Genomic DNA, 17,425 nt, shown 5'->3' with positions numbered 1-17,425 from the left:
CACTGTTTCCCCCGCTCCTCCTCCTCTCTGTTTCCCCCGCTCCTCCTCCGCTCTGTTTCCCCCGCTCCTCCTCCTCTCTGTTTCCCCCGCTCCTCCTCCGCTCTGTTTCCCCCGCTCCTCCTCCGCTCCGTTTCCCCCGCCCCTGGTCCCCGCCCGCGGCGCTGCCCGGCCCGCGGCCCCGCCGTGACGCAGTTCCGTGTGACGCCTGGGCCACGTCCGGGCGGGCGGATTTGAAATTGCGAGGAGGCGGCGGCGACGGCACTGGCGGTAACGGCAGGGCGGGGAGCGGGGGACAGCGGCAGCAGCACCAACACCAACACCCTCACGGCTTCACCCACTGGGACAAGTGTCCGTGCGGCGGCGGTGACTCCCGGGCTGCGGGCTCGCCGCTGAGGCCCCTCGGTCGCCTTCGGTACGGTTTAGACGCGCTCTCACGGCGAGCGGGTGGAGCTGCGCCCAGCTTTGCCGCGCTCTACGCTTTCTTGGTTTTTTCTTGCTGGCATGTTGGCTCTGGCAATCTGCTCTTAAATCTCTGCTCTTTCAGAGTCCTACCTTTTGTCAGCAGCAGTGTGGCCAGCAGGACCAGGGCAGTGACAGAGCCCTGTACGCGGCACTGATGAGGCCGCACCTCCAGCGCTGCGGCCACTTCTGGGCCCGCAATTCATTGAGGGCCTGGAGCGTGTCCAGAGAAGGGCACCGGAGCTGGGGAAGGGTCTGGAGCACAAGTCCCGTAAGGAGCGGCTGTGGGAGCTGAGGGTGTTTAGCCTGGAGAAAAGGAGGCTCTAAGGAGTCTCATCACTCTGGAACTACCTGAGTGGTTCCAGAGAAAGCAGGCTGTAGCCAGGTGGGGGTCGGCCTCTTCTCCCGGGCAATAAGTGAGAGGACACGGTGTCAAACTGCACCAGGCTTTGGTGGGACAATTGGAGGAATTCCTCCACAGAGAAGGCGATTATACACTGGAATAGACTGCTGTCGTGAATGAGTGTGTTAAGCTTGCTCAAACAACCACCACACCTGCCCAGCATGGTGGTGGAGTCAGTGTCCCAGGAGCTGTTTAAGGAAAGGCTGGATGTGGCACTTAGTGCCATGGTCTAGCTTACAAGGTGGTGTTTGGTCATAAGTTGGACTTGATGATCTTGCAGGTCTTTTCCAACCTAATTGATTCTGTTATTCTAGAAGCTAATTGCTTGCTATGATTGTGAATATTCATTCTCTCTGTGGTTGGTCCCAGTTAAAGTAATGGAATAATGCAGATTCTTCCCCAGACACAGTGAGAAATGCTGCCCTATGAATTGAGCTTGAGCTAAACTTCTGTTGTGGTTTGTGAGCAGTGGAACTGGAAGCAAAATGAAGCAACAGTTTATATTAATGTGTTTTGGTAACATCTGTAGGGAGAGGGAATTTTTATTAGTTATAATTCAGTCATTTAAGCCCATCCCACAAATAAAGTAGAACCTCTGTAGAGGGCAGAAGCAGGCAATTTTTGTGACTTAATGTTTTGTCAGTTCTGTTTACTTCAAATTCCCCTTAATCCCCTTAATGTGGGGATAATGGTCTTAATATTCCAGTTTGATTTATATTCTGCATGCATATTCTGAAGAGAGCCATAATATTATCTCAGAATAGGTTTTCCAGTTATTGTGCTATAATACTGGGAGATCAGTTGCAGAGGAATGGGTGGGCTCAGAGCTAGAAGCTCAGGAGCTGATGTACAGCAAAGTGCTGTAAGCAGTACTTGTGTACTCATGGTAGTGTGGACTGAAATTAAAAATTTCTCAAGCTCTTTTGCTTTTGGGACCTGTAGGTCTGAAATGACCAAATATAAAGAAAGGCAAAACAGTAGGTTTGGAAGAAACACTAACACTTTTTATCAATAAAATGGTTGATTTAAAGGGCTATGGCTGCTCTTATATATTTGTGGAGCCTAACACAATTTTTTTTTTTTTTTTTTTTTTTTTTTTGGTCCAATGTTCAGGTCTACTTGTTTATTCTGAGTCTTTGGAAAATCATTGTGGCATTTAGAAAAGAAAATACCCTTAGATCCTGGATTTTCTGATATTGCTGGAATACTGAGGGATTGTGGTTTACAGCAGTCACAATGAGGCGAAGCTCAAGTACTGCTGGAAGCAGCAGTCGACAATCTATGATGGCACTGAGAGTGCAGGACACCAACAAGATGGGTCTTCAGACACCTCAGATGTAAGTCTGGCTGGTCATGTTGCTAAAGATAAGTATATAAAACTAATTCTGAAGAGATTTATCATAGTGTGTTTGAGTGTGAGTAGCAACTGAGGGGAAAAAAATAAGACAGTGAGAAGAAAGCTCCCTACAACCAAGGGTGTTTGCACATGTGCTCCAGTTTTTCAAAAATACTTGCTTTAACCTTTCTGTGTACTTGTGTCATGTTTCAAATAGTAACACTTTGTTACATGTTTCTGAGGAGATAACTGGATGCATCAGTTAACCTTTCTAAGATGTTTGGGGGATGAAGATGCTTAGGAATATATGAGTGTTTGTATCACTCTAGTATGAGCTATGTATGGTCTATGCTGGGGTCTATTCCTTTTAAATATTCCTTAAATATTGTAGATTTTATTTACAGTCTTTCTTGTACTATAATACAAGTACTATAGGAGCTATTTACTATAGCTCTTGTATGAATTGGTAGAAGTAGTCACTTGAATCTTTTTCTGCTCCTCAGGAAGGACAGAAGCACCTTTGGGAAGCTGAGCATGAGCAAACCTACATCTGGAGCTTCAGAAAGAAAAGTCAGCTGTTTTGGGAACAGGTATGGATAGCTTTTGTTGTCTGCACTGTACATTAAAACAAAAATGGTCCTCTAATTTTGGTATTTTTCTTTCTTGACAGATTTTCACTACAGGGAATAATGGATCTGAGGCAAGCAGACCTTCAGGTCTGCCTTCCTCCAGTCCTTGATCACTAAACAATAATGCTGTGGAGCAGGAATTGCTTTGGGAGCTTTATTTTTTTTTTCTTTTGGGAATGATGCGCACTGCAGACCTTAAGAGTATCTCAATACATTTTCTTGTTTAAGCAAGAATGACATCTGAAGCATACTCTGCATTACTTTCCTCTCTCTAAGATACAAACTTTCCAAAACTCTATAATCTTTCTACTTAGCTCATGACTTCCTGTGTTATGGGTATCTTCTTGATAGTACCCCATTGTTGCAGGGGTTATTCCTTTTAAATATTCCTTAAATATTTTTAGAGTTTATTTACAGTCACCAACATTATTTTTTTTCATCTTTGGGGTATTTTTCTGCTCTCTAAAAGTTTATTTATTTCAATAAAATGAAGAAAGTATTCATCTAGGATGCAGTAATCTTTGTTGTACTTATGGCATTGTGACTTCCAGGTTGATGATGTTTTGCCAATGACCTTAAAGAAAGAGAAAACGATGATGTTTTGCCAATGACCTTAAAGAAAGAGAAAACTTCAAGTATCATTTTGTATAACAAATGCAAAGAAAACATAAAGCTAGCCGTTATGACTTAAACATGAAGAGAGTTCTTCTTTCTATGTATTGTGACAATACCTGTATTTATTGTCTGTCCCTAGAGCGAGTGGGGCTGGAGGGTCACGCAGCAGCCAGTTCGGTGTGTTTGGGACAGAAAAGATAAAGGATCCCAGGCCCCTTCATGACAAGACATTCATCCAACAATGTATCAAAAAGCTTTGTGAGGTAACATATTAACTTGTTCTGCATGTATGTTATGAGGTGTAAAATGTGCTAGTCAAAATGGTTATTTCCCTTGGTTTCAACTATAAATTTTATTTAGTGACTGGTATTCCGTGTTTCTTTTGCACAGTTCCTTGTTGAGAATGCTTATGCCCACAATGTTTCCATGAAATCACTACAATCTCCATCAGTTAAGGACTTTTTAAAGATCTTCACCTTTATCTACAAATTCCTCTGCCCTTCTTATGAACTGCCTGACTCAAAATTTGAAGAGGAAATTCCCAAAGTTTTTAAAGACCTTGGGTAAGATGATTATTGTTAGTCTCCTGGACTGAATAGATATGCTATGGCTAGAAATTTAAAAGCTAAGAATTCTGCATTGATAGTTGGGGGGAATGGATAGGTTTATTTATTCAGATGAGACTCTAAAAGTGCAATGTTGTGATTGTTTTGTTTCACTTTTGTTTAACTCTAGGTTTACTCTCTGATTTTCAGCATCTGCTATACATTTTATATTTGAATTTACAGAACTATAAGCTCTGGGAATCTTGCTTTGTCATGTAAAATTTGATTATTTGTATAGAACTTTGGAGGACAAGGCACAATTTTCTTTTACAGACCTTTCTGTTCATTTTGTTAGAATCTAGGAACTAAAATTTCCAGAATTTTGGATCAAGACAATTTAATTTTAGTTTAAACAAATTTAATTTAGTTTAAAATATGTTTTCCTGCAATTTTTCTCATTCTGCTTTCAAAGCAGAATGTGGAAATAACAAAATTACTGTTGAGGGGAGAAAAACACTAAGCAGCTGAGTGGTTTATTGCTGAATTTGTTCAGTGTTTGAAATCATTAATGCCCCAACACTGTCTTGGAAAGAAAATCCTCTGCCTCTTGATAACTTGAATTTTCAGTCTCATTAAAAAAAAAAAGGGAATGTATACCCATGATGGTGTCAGAGTGCCAGGGCTCCTTAAATGTAGGTGCAAATCTTTTGTACACTTCTCAGCATTTTAATAAAGCTTTGTTTTAATCTATAACATTTGAAACTGCTGATATAGCTTAAAATGTTGAAAAGGATTACACTCTGCTGCACCAAGGGTGTAATTCTGGATAAAATGACTAATTCTGACAAGTCACTTGAAGTTTTGGGATTTCAAGGAGCATCTGGATGACACTCTTGATCATATGGTTTAGTTGTAGGCAGTCCTATGAGGAGCAGGGAGTTGGATTTGTAGATCCTTACAGGTCCCTTTCAAGCCATGTTATTCTATGAGTTGCAAAATGAGAAACCCATGATAATTGAATAAAATCGTACTATAAGAACTCAACTAATTTCATTTGGAGTACAGTAGAATTGAGTTTGCTCTTCCTTCTGTGCTTTCATCTACATAGAAAAATATGCTGCTTTGTTTTCAAAATGTGCTGGTTTGTTTTCATTGCTGTCTGCCACAGCTATTAAAAATGTATCCTCTTTGGCCATACAGGTACCCCTTTGCTCTGTCAAAAAGCTCCATGTACACTGTGGGAGCACCACACACCTGGCCTCAGATTGTGGCAGCTTTGTGTTGGTTAATTGATTGTGTCAAGGTAATGTTTGTCTTAAGATAAATATTTTTACTTTCCAGGCTGGAATGTTAGTTTCAATACAGATTTAGTACATATTTTCTACAAATCTCTTTGTTCAACATATATGTAAACATATATGTTCTTAGCTGTCATCTGGGAGCTGACCCTTGGCCTAATGTTTTGGTAACTTTTAAAGTGAGCTTTTCATGTTATATTATGATAGGGTTTTTTCTTTACATGTATGCACTGGATAAATTAATGTATAAGAGAAGGTGGCAAAATGCTGATCTGTACATACAATAAATGTGAGAAATTAATGAGTATAATCACTGAATGGAACGTGTATCTCCAGTGCAAATGTTGTGACATCTGCCATTCTCTCCTAAATTTGAAATCTAAGGATGGAATTTTCAATTGAAATTATTCAAATGTCCTGTGATTCTGATACAGAGTTGTCGCCCTGGTTTTTTAAGATTTTCTAAGCCTTCTGATGTTGACATTCTTGTAGTGAACTTTCCCACACACTTTCTGTAAATAACTCATTGTTTTTCATTCCTTTATGGAGGAGGAGAGAGTTGATGGACTGTTGGTTTGACCTGTGGCATTGCAGAGGTGTCACTGTCACCTTCCAATCCACTGTCACTCTTGTAAAACTATAAATAGTGGAGTCAGAGAATAAAACTTCCCTTTTTTCCCTTCACTTGAAAGCGGTGGTGTGCTTGTGTTCTTTCGTGTCGGTCAGCGACACAGAGTGGCAAGTTTTCAGTTTGAGTGGGGTGCTTTTTATTTAATTTTGGTTTTGTTTGGTTTGTTTGGGTTTTTTAGTAGTCCTAACAGTTGTTGCTGCCAACTCAGGGCTGAGCAAAATTTGGCATCTGTGACAGAAGTTGACCACTGCTGAATTGAGCACCCAGGAAAACCCTGTCCTTTTCTGCTCAAAAGACACGAGACAATTTGGCAGTGTTGACTGTCTAGTTCATGCCTCTTTACCTGTGTGTTTAGTCAACTCAACACAGGTTCATTCCAATCTGCTTGCTGAAATCCTAATCCAGTGTTACTCTGCTTCTTTTCATGAAAACCAACATGGAAACTAATGGATGTCGTCATATTTGCTCTTTGTTGTGTGCATCTCTGTTTTTCAGCTGTACAATGCGATCAGGGAAAATGCACCATCGTTCGATGACAGACAGAGCTGGGGAGGAGAGACAGATGATGGAATTGTACATAATAAGGTACCATAAAAAGGAAATTAGTATCAGAATTGCTTAACTGGATTTTGCCATTTGCTGTAACAACACAATTTAATTACAGTTTAGATTGCTGGGTCATGTATTTATAGATTCTGTTCCCTTTTATATTCACAATGCTTTCTAGGAGGTAGAGTAGCATTGTATTAAAAACCTGATCAACTATTTCCTGAGCAGGTATGATGATCAGTCTATTGGTGTAGACTGGGTATTAAACAAAATATTCTCTTTATTTTATATTCACCTTATTCTACAAGTATATACTGTTCTCCTTTGTAGAGAAAGGGCATCATTATGCTGTTTATTGTTGAAGTAGAGTTTCTGATATATTTTCCTTTAGCACTCAAGACTTCTGAGGTTAATTGCAGTGCAGTGTAAAGAAAGTGACTTAATTCTAAATATAGTGACTTGTGCCAATTTACTATGTAAAAATTGGTTGTAAAGTTTTATTTCTGAGCCACAAAATAGGGTGGCAGTATAATTTGAGCTCTTAATCCAACAGCTTGCTTTCTTTTTAATTTATCATGGATTATTAGTACTACTCAGATTTAACTCAGTGTTAAATCACAGCAGGTGTTTGGAGAGGGTTGCATTATAAGCTAAAACATTTAATTAAAAATTGCAAAAATCAAGTAAAAATCATAATTTTGGACTAAGGTTACAACATGATGGTTGGCAAGTAACAATGCTTTTAAACTAAATACATTCTTCTACATTGGCACTTAGGCATATATATATAGATAGATAGATAGATACAAAATTCACAATACTGGTGTAATTGCTTCTGAAGCATCTGTGACTTAGTGTCTAGCAAACTCTTTTTGGGTAACCTTTCTTTAATTCTAGACAAGAGTACTTTGAGATCTGCAGATCTGAATTTTAATGATCATAATTATAGAAAAGGTCTGTTAAACAGACCTGCAGTTTCCATAAACTAGCCTGAGAGAATCATATGCATCAAGATGAACAATTCTTAAATATTCTACCTACAATCTTATTTAATATCTTTGTTAAAAATACATTATTTCCAGACCTTTCTTTGTGTGAATTATAGTTGTCTCCTTCTGCCTGAATATATAATCTGTTGACATTCTATGTTCAAAGGGAGGAAAAAAGTTTAATTTTACAAAAGTACAATCGAAGCTTTAAAGATATCTTTGATGTCTGTTTAATTCCACTGATTGAGTAGCTTTAGACTATCCAGATATTTTACAGGTCTTGGAATTGTTGAAATGAAAGATTTTTAAATTGTTTTCAGCTTTTCATGGACTACTGTGTGAAGTGCTATGATCTTTTCATGAAAGGGAGAGATACCTTTGAAGAGTTGGATGCTGAAGTGCAGTCAAAATTAAGTAAGTTTTCAAATTTTAAGTATTCAATTGTGTTACTGGTTTCTTTTCTCCTAGCATCAGTTTGTTCATTTTACGAGTGAAAGTGATCTAAGGGAGTCTGAAACACCTAAGTATGTTTCAGTTACTTCAACTTAATGCTCTCTTTTTTATGTGTATTTTTAGCAGTATGGATGGATAGGTCATGATCTGCTATCAGCTGTAGCTGTGTCACCTGGTTTTTTTAATGTCTTTGTCACAGAAAACCAGTATACGATTCTTCAGATGTGAACTCCATCTATGCAGATGGCTCTTGTTTCTGTCTGGAAAAGTTAATAATTTAAAAAAAGAAAAATATTTTCAGAGGATGCACAGCTGACAAGAAAGTTCAACTTTTGAAAGATCTGAAAGCAGTCTGCAAGAGTTCCAAACTCTGTTGTGAGGGTTCTGTATGTGATTCAGCATGCACCTGTGTTTATCTTCAGGGAGGTAGAAAATTATTAGGTTTTTTTGACTCACTCATTTCACCACCTGCAGAAATACAAATGCAATGTGAGAAAAGGAAGAAAAACATTTCTTACTTTCTTTGCTCTCCTATGAGAAGCCAGACTAAGGGCCCTTTGTTTGCAAACTGGAGCCATCAGTTGGAGAGGAAACAAGATACCACACTGTTACCGGATATTGGGAAAAAATAATCATCCCATTTTTTGGCAAAGCCAAATTAAGTTAGGGAAAAGATGCCTCAAGAAGCAAGGAAGTATATGGATAAGAAAGGGGTTGTTAAGTAAGTTTGATTTGTTCTAGCTTCACAAGGTAGTCCTGACTTGTATACTCTGCTGTGGTGTGGGCTGTATGAGAGTTTGGAAACCCTTACCTCTTGGGAGTGACTTTGACATGAGAACTCTTTCTGACATGAGGACTGAGAAACCCATTTCTCTTCTTGTTTGTTCTGGGGTTTTTGCCTGGTTACATTTTAATGAAAGGTTTTTCTGGTAAGTTTCTTGGTTGTTTTTAGTTATTTTTTTAGTGTAAAATAATTATCCGGATAATGGGTATTTACTGTGCTGAAGCTCAAGTTCAGATACTCAAAATAGGTAGTGATATTGAGATAAATTTGTAACTCCACTGTCTCTTCTGCTCTCCCACAGAGGATTTATTTAATATAGATCCATTCCAGATGGAAAGTTTAGAAGCTGAGAACAAAAGACTTCAAGAAGAGATTGCAAGACTAGAAAAAGAAAAGGAAAGTGAGCCGGTTAGTAAATTGTGTCTGTTTTTATGGTGGAGTTGAATTTTATAATATCGACCATTTCTGAATGAAGATACTTATGATACATAACAAATGGAAAAATTTCAGTGCTTTGAGATTTTAATTAGGCCAGAATTTTACAGACTCTATACTATTAGAGAACAAGGCTTTTTTCTGTGGAATCTTCAGTAACTGTTTGATAATGTGCAGGTATTTACAGGTAATAAGGTCTTATATTGACTGAAATATCAATAAAATACTTGAACCAAATTTTTTAATATAAATTTCAACATTATTTTTTTCAAGTGTGTTGGTATTCAAATATGAGGCATGGGATTCAGTGGTAACAAATATATTTTATGGAAAATACTTTGCTTGAAAAGCTGGATTCTGCTTTTAATACAGCCTGAGTTTAAAAATGGGTTAGTGGCTGTGCAGGTGGCAAATTGAAATTCCTGCCAACTGTGCAAAATGTGCTGAGTTTATTCCTGGCTTTCTATGCCCCTGTTTCATCTGCCCTCCATGTACTACTAGAGTTAAGTTGTGGACTACCTGTAGTAAGAATTGTCTAAAGCACTGTCTGATGCAAATGAGAGACATAATGCTGAAATGCAAGAATCTTTTCAGCCTTCGTTGCTGTTATTTTAAAGGTGTCTTGACTGGACTTAGCTGTCACAGGGATAAAAAATTATTAAAGTTCTTTAGTTTTATATTTGTGCTATTGATATTGATCAATTACTCTACTGTCTTATCTGGAAAGTGAAGTCATTATTTTATATTTATCTAAGAGTGGTTGTTCTTTTCACCCATTTCCTAGGATCGTAGAGTAACACTACGAAATGTGAAATTGTCTCTTCAAGCAGACGTACAGAAATTCCAGGCTTATTTGGCTAATATGAAATCTCATATATCCATCCTTGATCAAAACCTGGAAAGTATTAATGATGAAGTTGAGACAGCAGGTAAGGAGGACTTGATCACAGTCAGGACAGTGAAGCTAGAAATAGTCTTCAAATAATTGTAGTTCTTAGCTTGAGAGCAGAGCAAGGTACTTGGAGTAGCATGATGCTACAAATAAACTTTCCAGAATGGATTGCTAATAAAAAATTTTTGGCTAATAGTTCTCTGTACACTGGAGTAATGAAATGGTAATGTTATGTAATAACTGTCATTTACTCATACAATACAGAGGTGAGGCTTATGTATATAGGCTGGTATTTTATGTCCATTTCACAAATGTTTTATGTACTTAGGAGTAGAAGTAGAAGCCATGAAGCAGGAGAATGCCCGGCTCCAGCACATCTTAGATAACCAGAAGTACTCAGCTGCGGACATTGAGAGAATAAATCACGAGAGAAATGAGCTGCAGCAAACCATTAATAAGCTGAATAAGGAGCTGCAAGCAGAACGAGATCAGATGTGGAATGAAGAGATAAAATATGCTAGGAATAGAGACGCGGTATGTGAAAACCCCACAACACTCGGAGGTGGCTGCCAGTTTTCATCATGCAAGCTTAAAATTGGAGTCTTGATAACTTCTTTCCTAAATAATCTAACACCACCATACATGTATCTAACCAGGCAAAACTGACAAGAATGGTCTCTGTTTACAGTATCCTGAAAAATGTTGCGCTTTTTTCCCTTTTTCTGTTTTGCACTTAATGGAAGTGTACTTTTTTCCTGCATCGTAAGAGATGTGTCTAGAATATGAAGCATGGTAAGCTGTCACTGCTGTAGCATTAAGAGCTTTGATAACATTAGCATGCCATTGCTTTGATAACACAAGAAATTACAGGCTAATGTTAATATTTCAGAGCAAGGAAGTAAGGCAAAACTAGTGAATTTGAATCAATAGCTTTGCATGCATTTAGGGCCTGATTAGTTCTTTGTGTAGCAGTTGTAACATCTTTCAAGGGCCAAGTTCAATCCCTTCAAACAGAATGAAAAGATATAGTCCTGTAAGTGATGGGATTTAAAAGCTTCTGCTTTGCCAACTGGAGAACTAAAGAAAAAATTTCAAATATGTTTGGTAGGGTCACCCTTTATCAAGCACTTTTATCAACTTAAATCCTCAGGTGCAAGTATGAAGCATATAAAACTGGAAAAAAAAAAAACCCTGGGTTCTTTAATGTTTGCATTTAATTAATTAGATTAATTAGAAATTAAAGCATTTAATAAGCTTTGTTTAAAGGCATGCTCAAGTTAGTTTGTTGTTAGGATGTGTGGCTGTGTAGCATTTCCTGTCAAAACTAATGAGAGAAGGCATATTGACCTTATGACTAATCATTTGTTTAGTATTATTTTCCAGCACGTTTTTAGTTCCCTATCAGCTAATTCTCAGAAACCTGAGGCAGGAAAAATTATGGCAGATGAATATGGAAAACCACAGGTGAAACCATTCAGTGTTCTCAGCCATAGACACTAAGAAACCTCAGTGTGCAAACTCTGAAAGAATCAGAAAACAGTACCTAATGCAGCAAACTGCTGTACTGGCACTGCATACAGCTCTTGAATACTGTGGGTAGCAAGGAATTATGGCTATAGAGAGCAACTCAGGAACTTGTTTAAAATACTATATGAATACTTCTTGCACAGCTTTTCACTTGTATCTCTTCTATGATTTGTGCCCTTTTCTCCTCTGAGCAGATTGAAATGCAACTGGCAGAGTATCATAAACTGGCTCGAAAGCTGAAATTAATTCCAGTAAGTGCTGAGAATTCCAAAGGCCACGACTTTAAGATTCAGTTTAATCCTGATTCAGGACCGAATTGCCTAGTCAAATACAGAACTCAGATCAAGGTAAGTAGAATCAACACTGAAGGCTTTAGATACCACTCACAAAAAAAAATGTGTTTCTTTGGGAATGCTGGGAAGGTCTCTCAATCTCACAATGAAATGTCATTGAAAAGCTTGTGTGATGAGTCACCATAATGACATTGTAGTATTTTAAAGAGATTTGGTATTGGAGAATACAGTAGCCTAAAAGAATAAAAGGGTGTACTGGGGTGCATCTTGGTTCAAATTAGCAAATTGCATTTGTTCGATCTTCTTGTATACGTATTACAGGCTCCCCTCATGGAGATCATCAACGAGACTGAGGAGGAAATTAGTAAAGGCACTCAACGGAAAATTACTCTGGAAGATACTTTGGAACAGGTGAGTTAGTTAATGAAGATTAACACTAAGATACCAACCCTAAAACCTTATTTGCCTCTTTCATTCAACTTTTTGCATAGTTAAAGTGTGATGTGTTGGATTGGTTTCTTGAATTACTTGGGGTTTTTCTGAGGACAAGTAGAGGGGGAGAAACTGTGAGAAAACTGCTTTTATTGTAATGGAACCTAAAAGTTTTTCTAAGAACTGAGGTCTTTGTTGGTTGAAATATCATGTATTCCCTGAATTAAAGTTTATGTAGCTTACATATATTTGACCATAACCATTGGAAGTATTTGTTTCTAAGTTGCCCATTCCAGTTGATTGTGTGGCTTACCATCACCGACAAATTGTCATCAGGAAGATTTTTAGTACTATTGGATTTGGGACAGATTGAAAGAAGGAGAATTTTATTTCCTAGTTCTTCTACCTGAGCATGGTGTTATGTGGTATGGAATGTCCTCTTGGCCAGCTGGCCTTGCTATGCACCTTCCCAGCCTTTTGCCTGTCCCTGCCCTACTCAGTGAGAGGCCCTGGGAAGCATAGAAAGCCTTGGAATGCTGTGCTAGCACTATTCAGCAGTAGCCAAAACTTTGGTGTGTTACCAATACTGTTTTAGCCCCTTATCCAAAACAAAGCATAACATAGGCTGCTATGAAGAAAGATAATGCCATCCCAGCCTAGCCTAGTTTAATTGTTTAACCTGTTTAACCAGGTGTGGTTTGTGATGGCATGGATTTATACATTGCAATTCTTTTTGAACCATACTTCCTTGGTTATGTTTTCATCCTAGGTGACTGTAATGCTAGAGGACAAGAAACGCAGTGTAAAAATGCTGACAGAAGAAGCTGAAAAGCTGGATGATCTTTACCAGCAGAAGCTTAAGGTAGAACTTCTTACACCTTGATGACAACTTACCCTTAATGATACCCTTATTCTTAATTTTTGTATTTATAGATAAATTTTTGGTTTGCGTTTTTGTTTGGGCTTCTGCCTTTGCCTTCTTCCTTCCCTCTTAGAGGACTTTTTCATTCTTTTCAGAAAAGTGATTTGACTGCCACCTTAACTGAATCAATTTTCACTTTCTTGTAAGAGAATCTGGCATCATATTGTAGCAGATCCTGTAAATAATAAATTCCTGCATCCAGTAATAAAAGCAGCAACAATCATCTGACCTCAGGATGTCTCTGGGCACATGCTTGAAGGAAATTTTAGGATTAACAGAACCTGTCTTGTCTAATCAATTTGTATATAATAAATACATTTACAGTTTTTAGTAAACATGTTTAATCAGCTTGTGTAAAAACTAAGGAAAACATTGACCAAAAGCATGTTAAATTGTTTTAATGATCTCAGACTGTTACTTACTTTAGCTTCCTTTGCCAGCACAGGAGCAGTCTCTATTCTTTTCCCCACTTGCAGTTCAGCAACAAAACATAACCCTCTCTGTTAACAACTGAGTGGCTATTTTGGTACCTCCCAATTTCTCTGACAACACTGCTTTAGTGGGGCCGTGGTGCCCTGCAGAAAAATGTTCTTTGAACTACGCCAATGTTTACCATACATGCTCCTGTAAATCCAAACTCCTGTGCTATAGCCATGAAACAGGGCTATTTCACTGCTAATACCTGCTGAGGCAGGTCTATATATAGGTATATAAAGGCAATTAATTTAGTTTATATTTTTCAAAACCACATGACATTTAGCTTTTGATCTGTGCTCTTGCATATACTTTTCCCTAAAGTTAAGCTCATAAAATACACACTTGCCACCAGACACTTAGTCATGTAATTCCTCTCCTAATTTTTAAAATGCTGTTTGTAAGTCTTAAGTATTAAAATTATTTTTGAAGGATGATGTTTCAGTAATCTACCAAAATTGCATGTTGAGTTGACGTCAGAATTTTGTTTGGTTTTGTGGACTGTATAGCATCAACAGTGTCATTCTCCTAGAAGAGATGATTCTTTGGAATAGTACTCTCTTTCAGACAAAAAAGAAAAGCCATTTTCTTACTCAAGTGTGGTTGTATTTTTTAACCTAGAAACAGTTGTTCATGATGTGCCATTTCTAAGCTATTTAGACAACCTAAACAACAGTTTTTGAGCTTTAACTCTGAAGGGAATGTAGCTGCAACACAGGCCTTTAAGTGTGGTTAAAGGAATAAAGAGATGGTTAGGCTTATTCTGGGATGGGGATGATACAGAAAACAGCTGAAACTTTAGGTTTGGGAGGGATATCCTTGGGGTTTTTTTCAGTTCTGAACTTGGAACTATTTGCGTGAATTTTGAATTCCAGTATTAGGATATAATCAGGTAAGTAGAAAGAAAAAAAGATCCAAATTATACCTGAGAGAGGCCTTTTTTTTTTCTTCTCCTTCCTTATGACAACAGGAGATAGAAGAAGAGGACAAGAAATGTGCAAATGAACTGGAATCATTAAAGAAGCATAAACAGTTACTTGAGAGTGGTGTCTATGATGGGCTCAGTGAAGCTACAAATGAATTGCATGATCACCAAAGACAGTAAGGCTCCTAACTTCCATGTCTGCCTGGTTTTTAAGGACAAAAATATTTTCTTGAATGTAACAAAGTTGTTTCAGCAGGTATCCATCTCAGTGTGTTAATTTCACAAGTTAACAACTGAAAGATGTTTCTCCTCAACAGTATTTTGCTAAAATATTTGTCTGCTGTATCAGAACTCCTGTTTTCCGCGTAAGGGTTTTTCTTTAAGTTGAGCATTAATATATTGTAACTTGGTTCAAATTAATACTAATGGAAAAAAAAGTATGGCTAAATGTGATGATAAGTCAGACTTGAAGTGATTGTTTTAAATGTCAGGAATTCTCTAATTATGGACATGACCATCTGAGTATCTTTACCTTTTAGATATCAAGTTGTTTTGCAAACAACAACAGAAGAGAAGCGAAAAATTGATGCTAACTTGAGTCGTCTTATAGAAACAGTTGCTACTCATATAGAATCTATAGTGGTAAGCTAAAATTTGATATTCAGAATTAAATCTCTCTAGAGACATTTGCAGTTAAACACTTGCAAATTAGAGCTTACTCTTTCTAAGGAAGTATCAGTTATTTAGCTGCTACTAAGTCTGCAGATTCTAGTTAAATTTTCTGACAAAACCTTTGGTGTAAATAATCAGAATTGATTGTTAAGTTTCAGCAGTAACATCCTGTCAGGTTAAACCTGCTTCTGAGAGATGTCTTTCAGGAAAGTGTTTAACTGAAATCAGTTAACCTGTGCAATGACTGCTTAAAATGCTTTAGCAGAATCAGTAAAATACAGACCATGACAGAGCTAATAAAGCTTTCTGTACCTCTTTTCTAGAAATACCTTGATGAACAGAAGGCGAGAATATACAGGGACGATGAAGAATTCATGCCTGAAGATCTATTGTCAAACTTGACCAGCATCCTAGACAGTTATAAAAAGAAGGCTGAAAGTGTCTAATCACTAGAAAGATGAAGATAAAAATGTTGCATTTCTGAAGCTCTCGTATGGGGCCTTCTAAAGGGATGGGTACTTACCTGTGTTTAGCACTGAAACTGATTTTAAGTGGAAGAAAATAATTCTTTGTTTTGTTGAGACAAATACATTTAAGAATTAAACAATATATTTGCATTTTCTTAAATGCTTTGCTCAGACTTTGTACTTTCAATAGCATTTCTATGTGTTTAGGGCACACGCATCACAGACAGTTCACATCCTTCCCCCAGCCTTATTTTACTAGCAAGACTAAATGTAAATGTCTGTCTCCTGCTTGTTCAGTTACCTATGAAACTGCACAGAGACACCTCTTACATGAGTAAAAAATCAAAACCTCTCTTGATAAGATTAGTCCTTGGATAGTAGTCTTGTAAATAATCTAGAAAAAGAAACACAGTAGTTTGAAAACCAAGCTTTGTCTTTAGCTGCTCATACTCCCAGATGAAACTTCACTGAATTTCTTGAATATATATACCAGAGAAAGCTCTAAATAGCTCTAAATCATATGAATTCTGGCTGTATATCTAATCACTTGTGCACTTGTTTGGTGCATGTTAGATACATCAAAATGGTCTAAAATATCTGTATTCTTGTTAGGCTGGTTGGACAGATTTTGATGTTTTGTCAGGAAAGTAACAGTAAAATTAGTGTATGGGCAGCTCTGGTCCAAATACTTTAAAGAAAGTGGATCAATGCTATGTGAAAGTAGTATGATTTTATCTATTCTGTGTATAATTTTGTGTTAAAAAAATAAATAAATAAAACCCAGCATTCATATCTTGGATAGTTTATGATGTTATGTCCTATTAAAAGCATTGAAGTATTTGAGTTGTTTTTATCGGTCAAACATTCAAATATACAAAGATAAAAACAATTTTGCAGTTGTTTAAAGGCATTTAGCAGCTGATAAATAAAGAAAGCTGCTCCTTAATTCTACAATATTTGAATGCAACATGAATCCCTAGGATATATAACAAAACTTGAGTTAGACCATCTAAACACAGACTGAATTGTCTCATTCTAGGCTATTTTTGCAGAATGAGTTTAAAACTCAGTTGTTCTTAACATAATGTGTGAATCTTCTGGACCTGGTAAGAGTATTTTGTTTCAGATATGATAATGATGACATTATTTAAGTTTCTGATTTTCTGTTCCTTTTTTATACTCCAGAATTCTAATTTAACAGCTAGAAAAGTCTTCTGATAGCTGGGAAGTTTATATGCTTTCTTTTGTTGTCTTCTTTTCTCTTATCTTTACAGACTTACTTTTTGTTTCTGTAACAAACTAGTTTTTGCTACATCCCAGTTCCTTCTCTTTAGAAGTTTTTTCCTTTTGTGATCTCTTTAACATTTTTGTTATCTAAAGCAAGGTAGCAATCTAATGGAGCAAAACTATGAGCTTTTGATGAGAGCCACGTTCCTTTAAACCATGTGCTTATTTAGGGGCTATGCTCTCTCTTGACTCCCCCATACCTGTTTATCTCTGCATCTATAACTGACCTTGTGTTTTTAGCATCTGTAGGTTCCTTGCCATGTGCAGTAGTCAGCTCATTAAATGAGAGCAAATTAAATGGCATTTCCAAGGGCTTTATATTAACCCTAATGAACATGGGTCAAAATCCAAATCATGATGCCTTTGCTTAATGCACTGGCCAACGTAATATTCTGAAATTAAAGTAGT

The 17,425-nt window shown here is 37.3% G+C and overlaps 1 protein-coding gene across 1 annotated transcript; it reads left to right on the top strand.

Annotated features, from left to right (window-relative positions):
• The first annotated feature begins 266 nt into the window (after window positions 1-266).
• On the top strand, window positions 267-16,522 carry NDC80 (NDC80 kinetochore complex component). Its single transcript, XM_059474731.1, has 17 exons — window positions 267-412; window positions 1,976-2,199; window positions 2,702-2,788; window positions 3,582-3,705; window positions 3,833-4,005; window positions 5,188-5,290; window positions 6,412-6,501; window positions 7,775-7,868; window positions 8,993-9,099; window positions 9,911-10,055; window positions 10,347-10,552; window positions 11,740-11,892; window positions 12,160-12,249; window positions 13,040-13,132; window positions 14,637-14,767; window positions 15,131-15,233; window positions 15,587-16,522. The coding sequence occupies exons 2-17, from the start codon at window positions 2,099-2,101 to the stop codon at window positions 15,707-15,709; spliced, it is 1,923 nt and encodes a 640-aa protein (XP_059330714.1). The 5' UTR covers window positions 267-412; window positions 1,976-2,098; the 3' UTR covers window positions 15,710-16,522.
• The last annotated feature ends 903 nt before the right edge of the window (window positions 16,523-17,425 follow it).

The sequence above is a fragment of the Ammospiza nelsoni genome, chromosome 1 (assembly GCF_027579445.1).
Source record: "Ammospiza nelsoni isolate bAmmNel1 chromosome 1, bAmmNel1.pri, whole genome shotgun sequence".
Taxonomy (NCBI): Eukaryota; Metazoa; Chordata; class Aves; order Passeriformes; family Passerellidae; genus Ammospiza; species Ammospiza nelsoni.
Note: the sequence above shows the minus strand (reverse complement) of the source record. Positions and strands in the feature narration are given on the sequence as shown.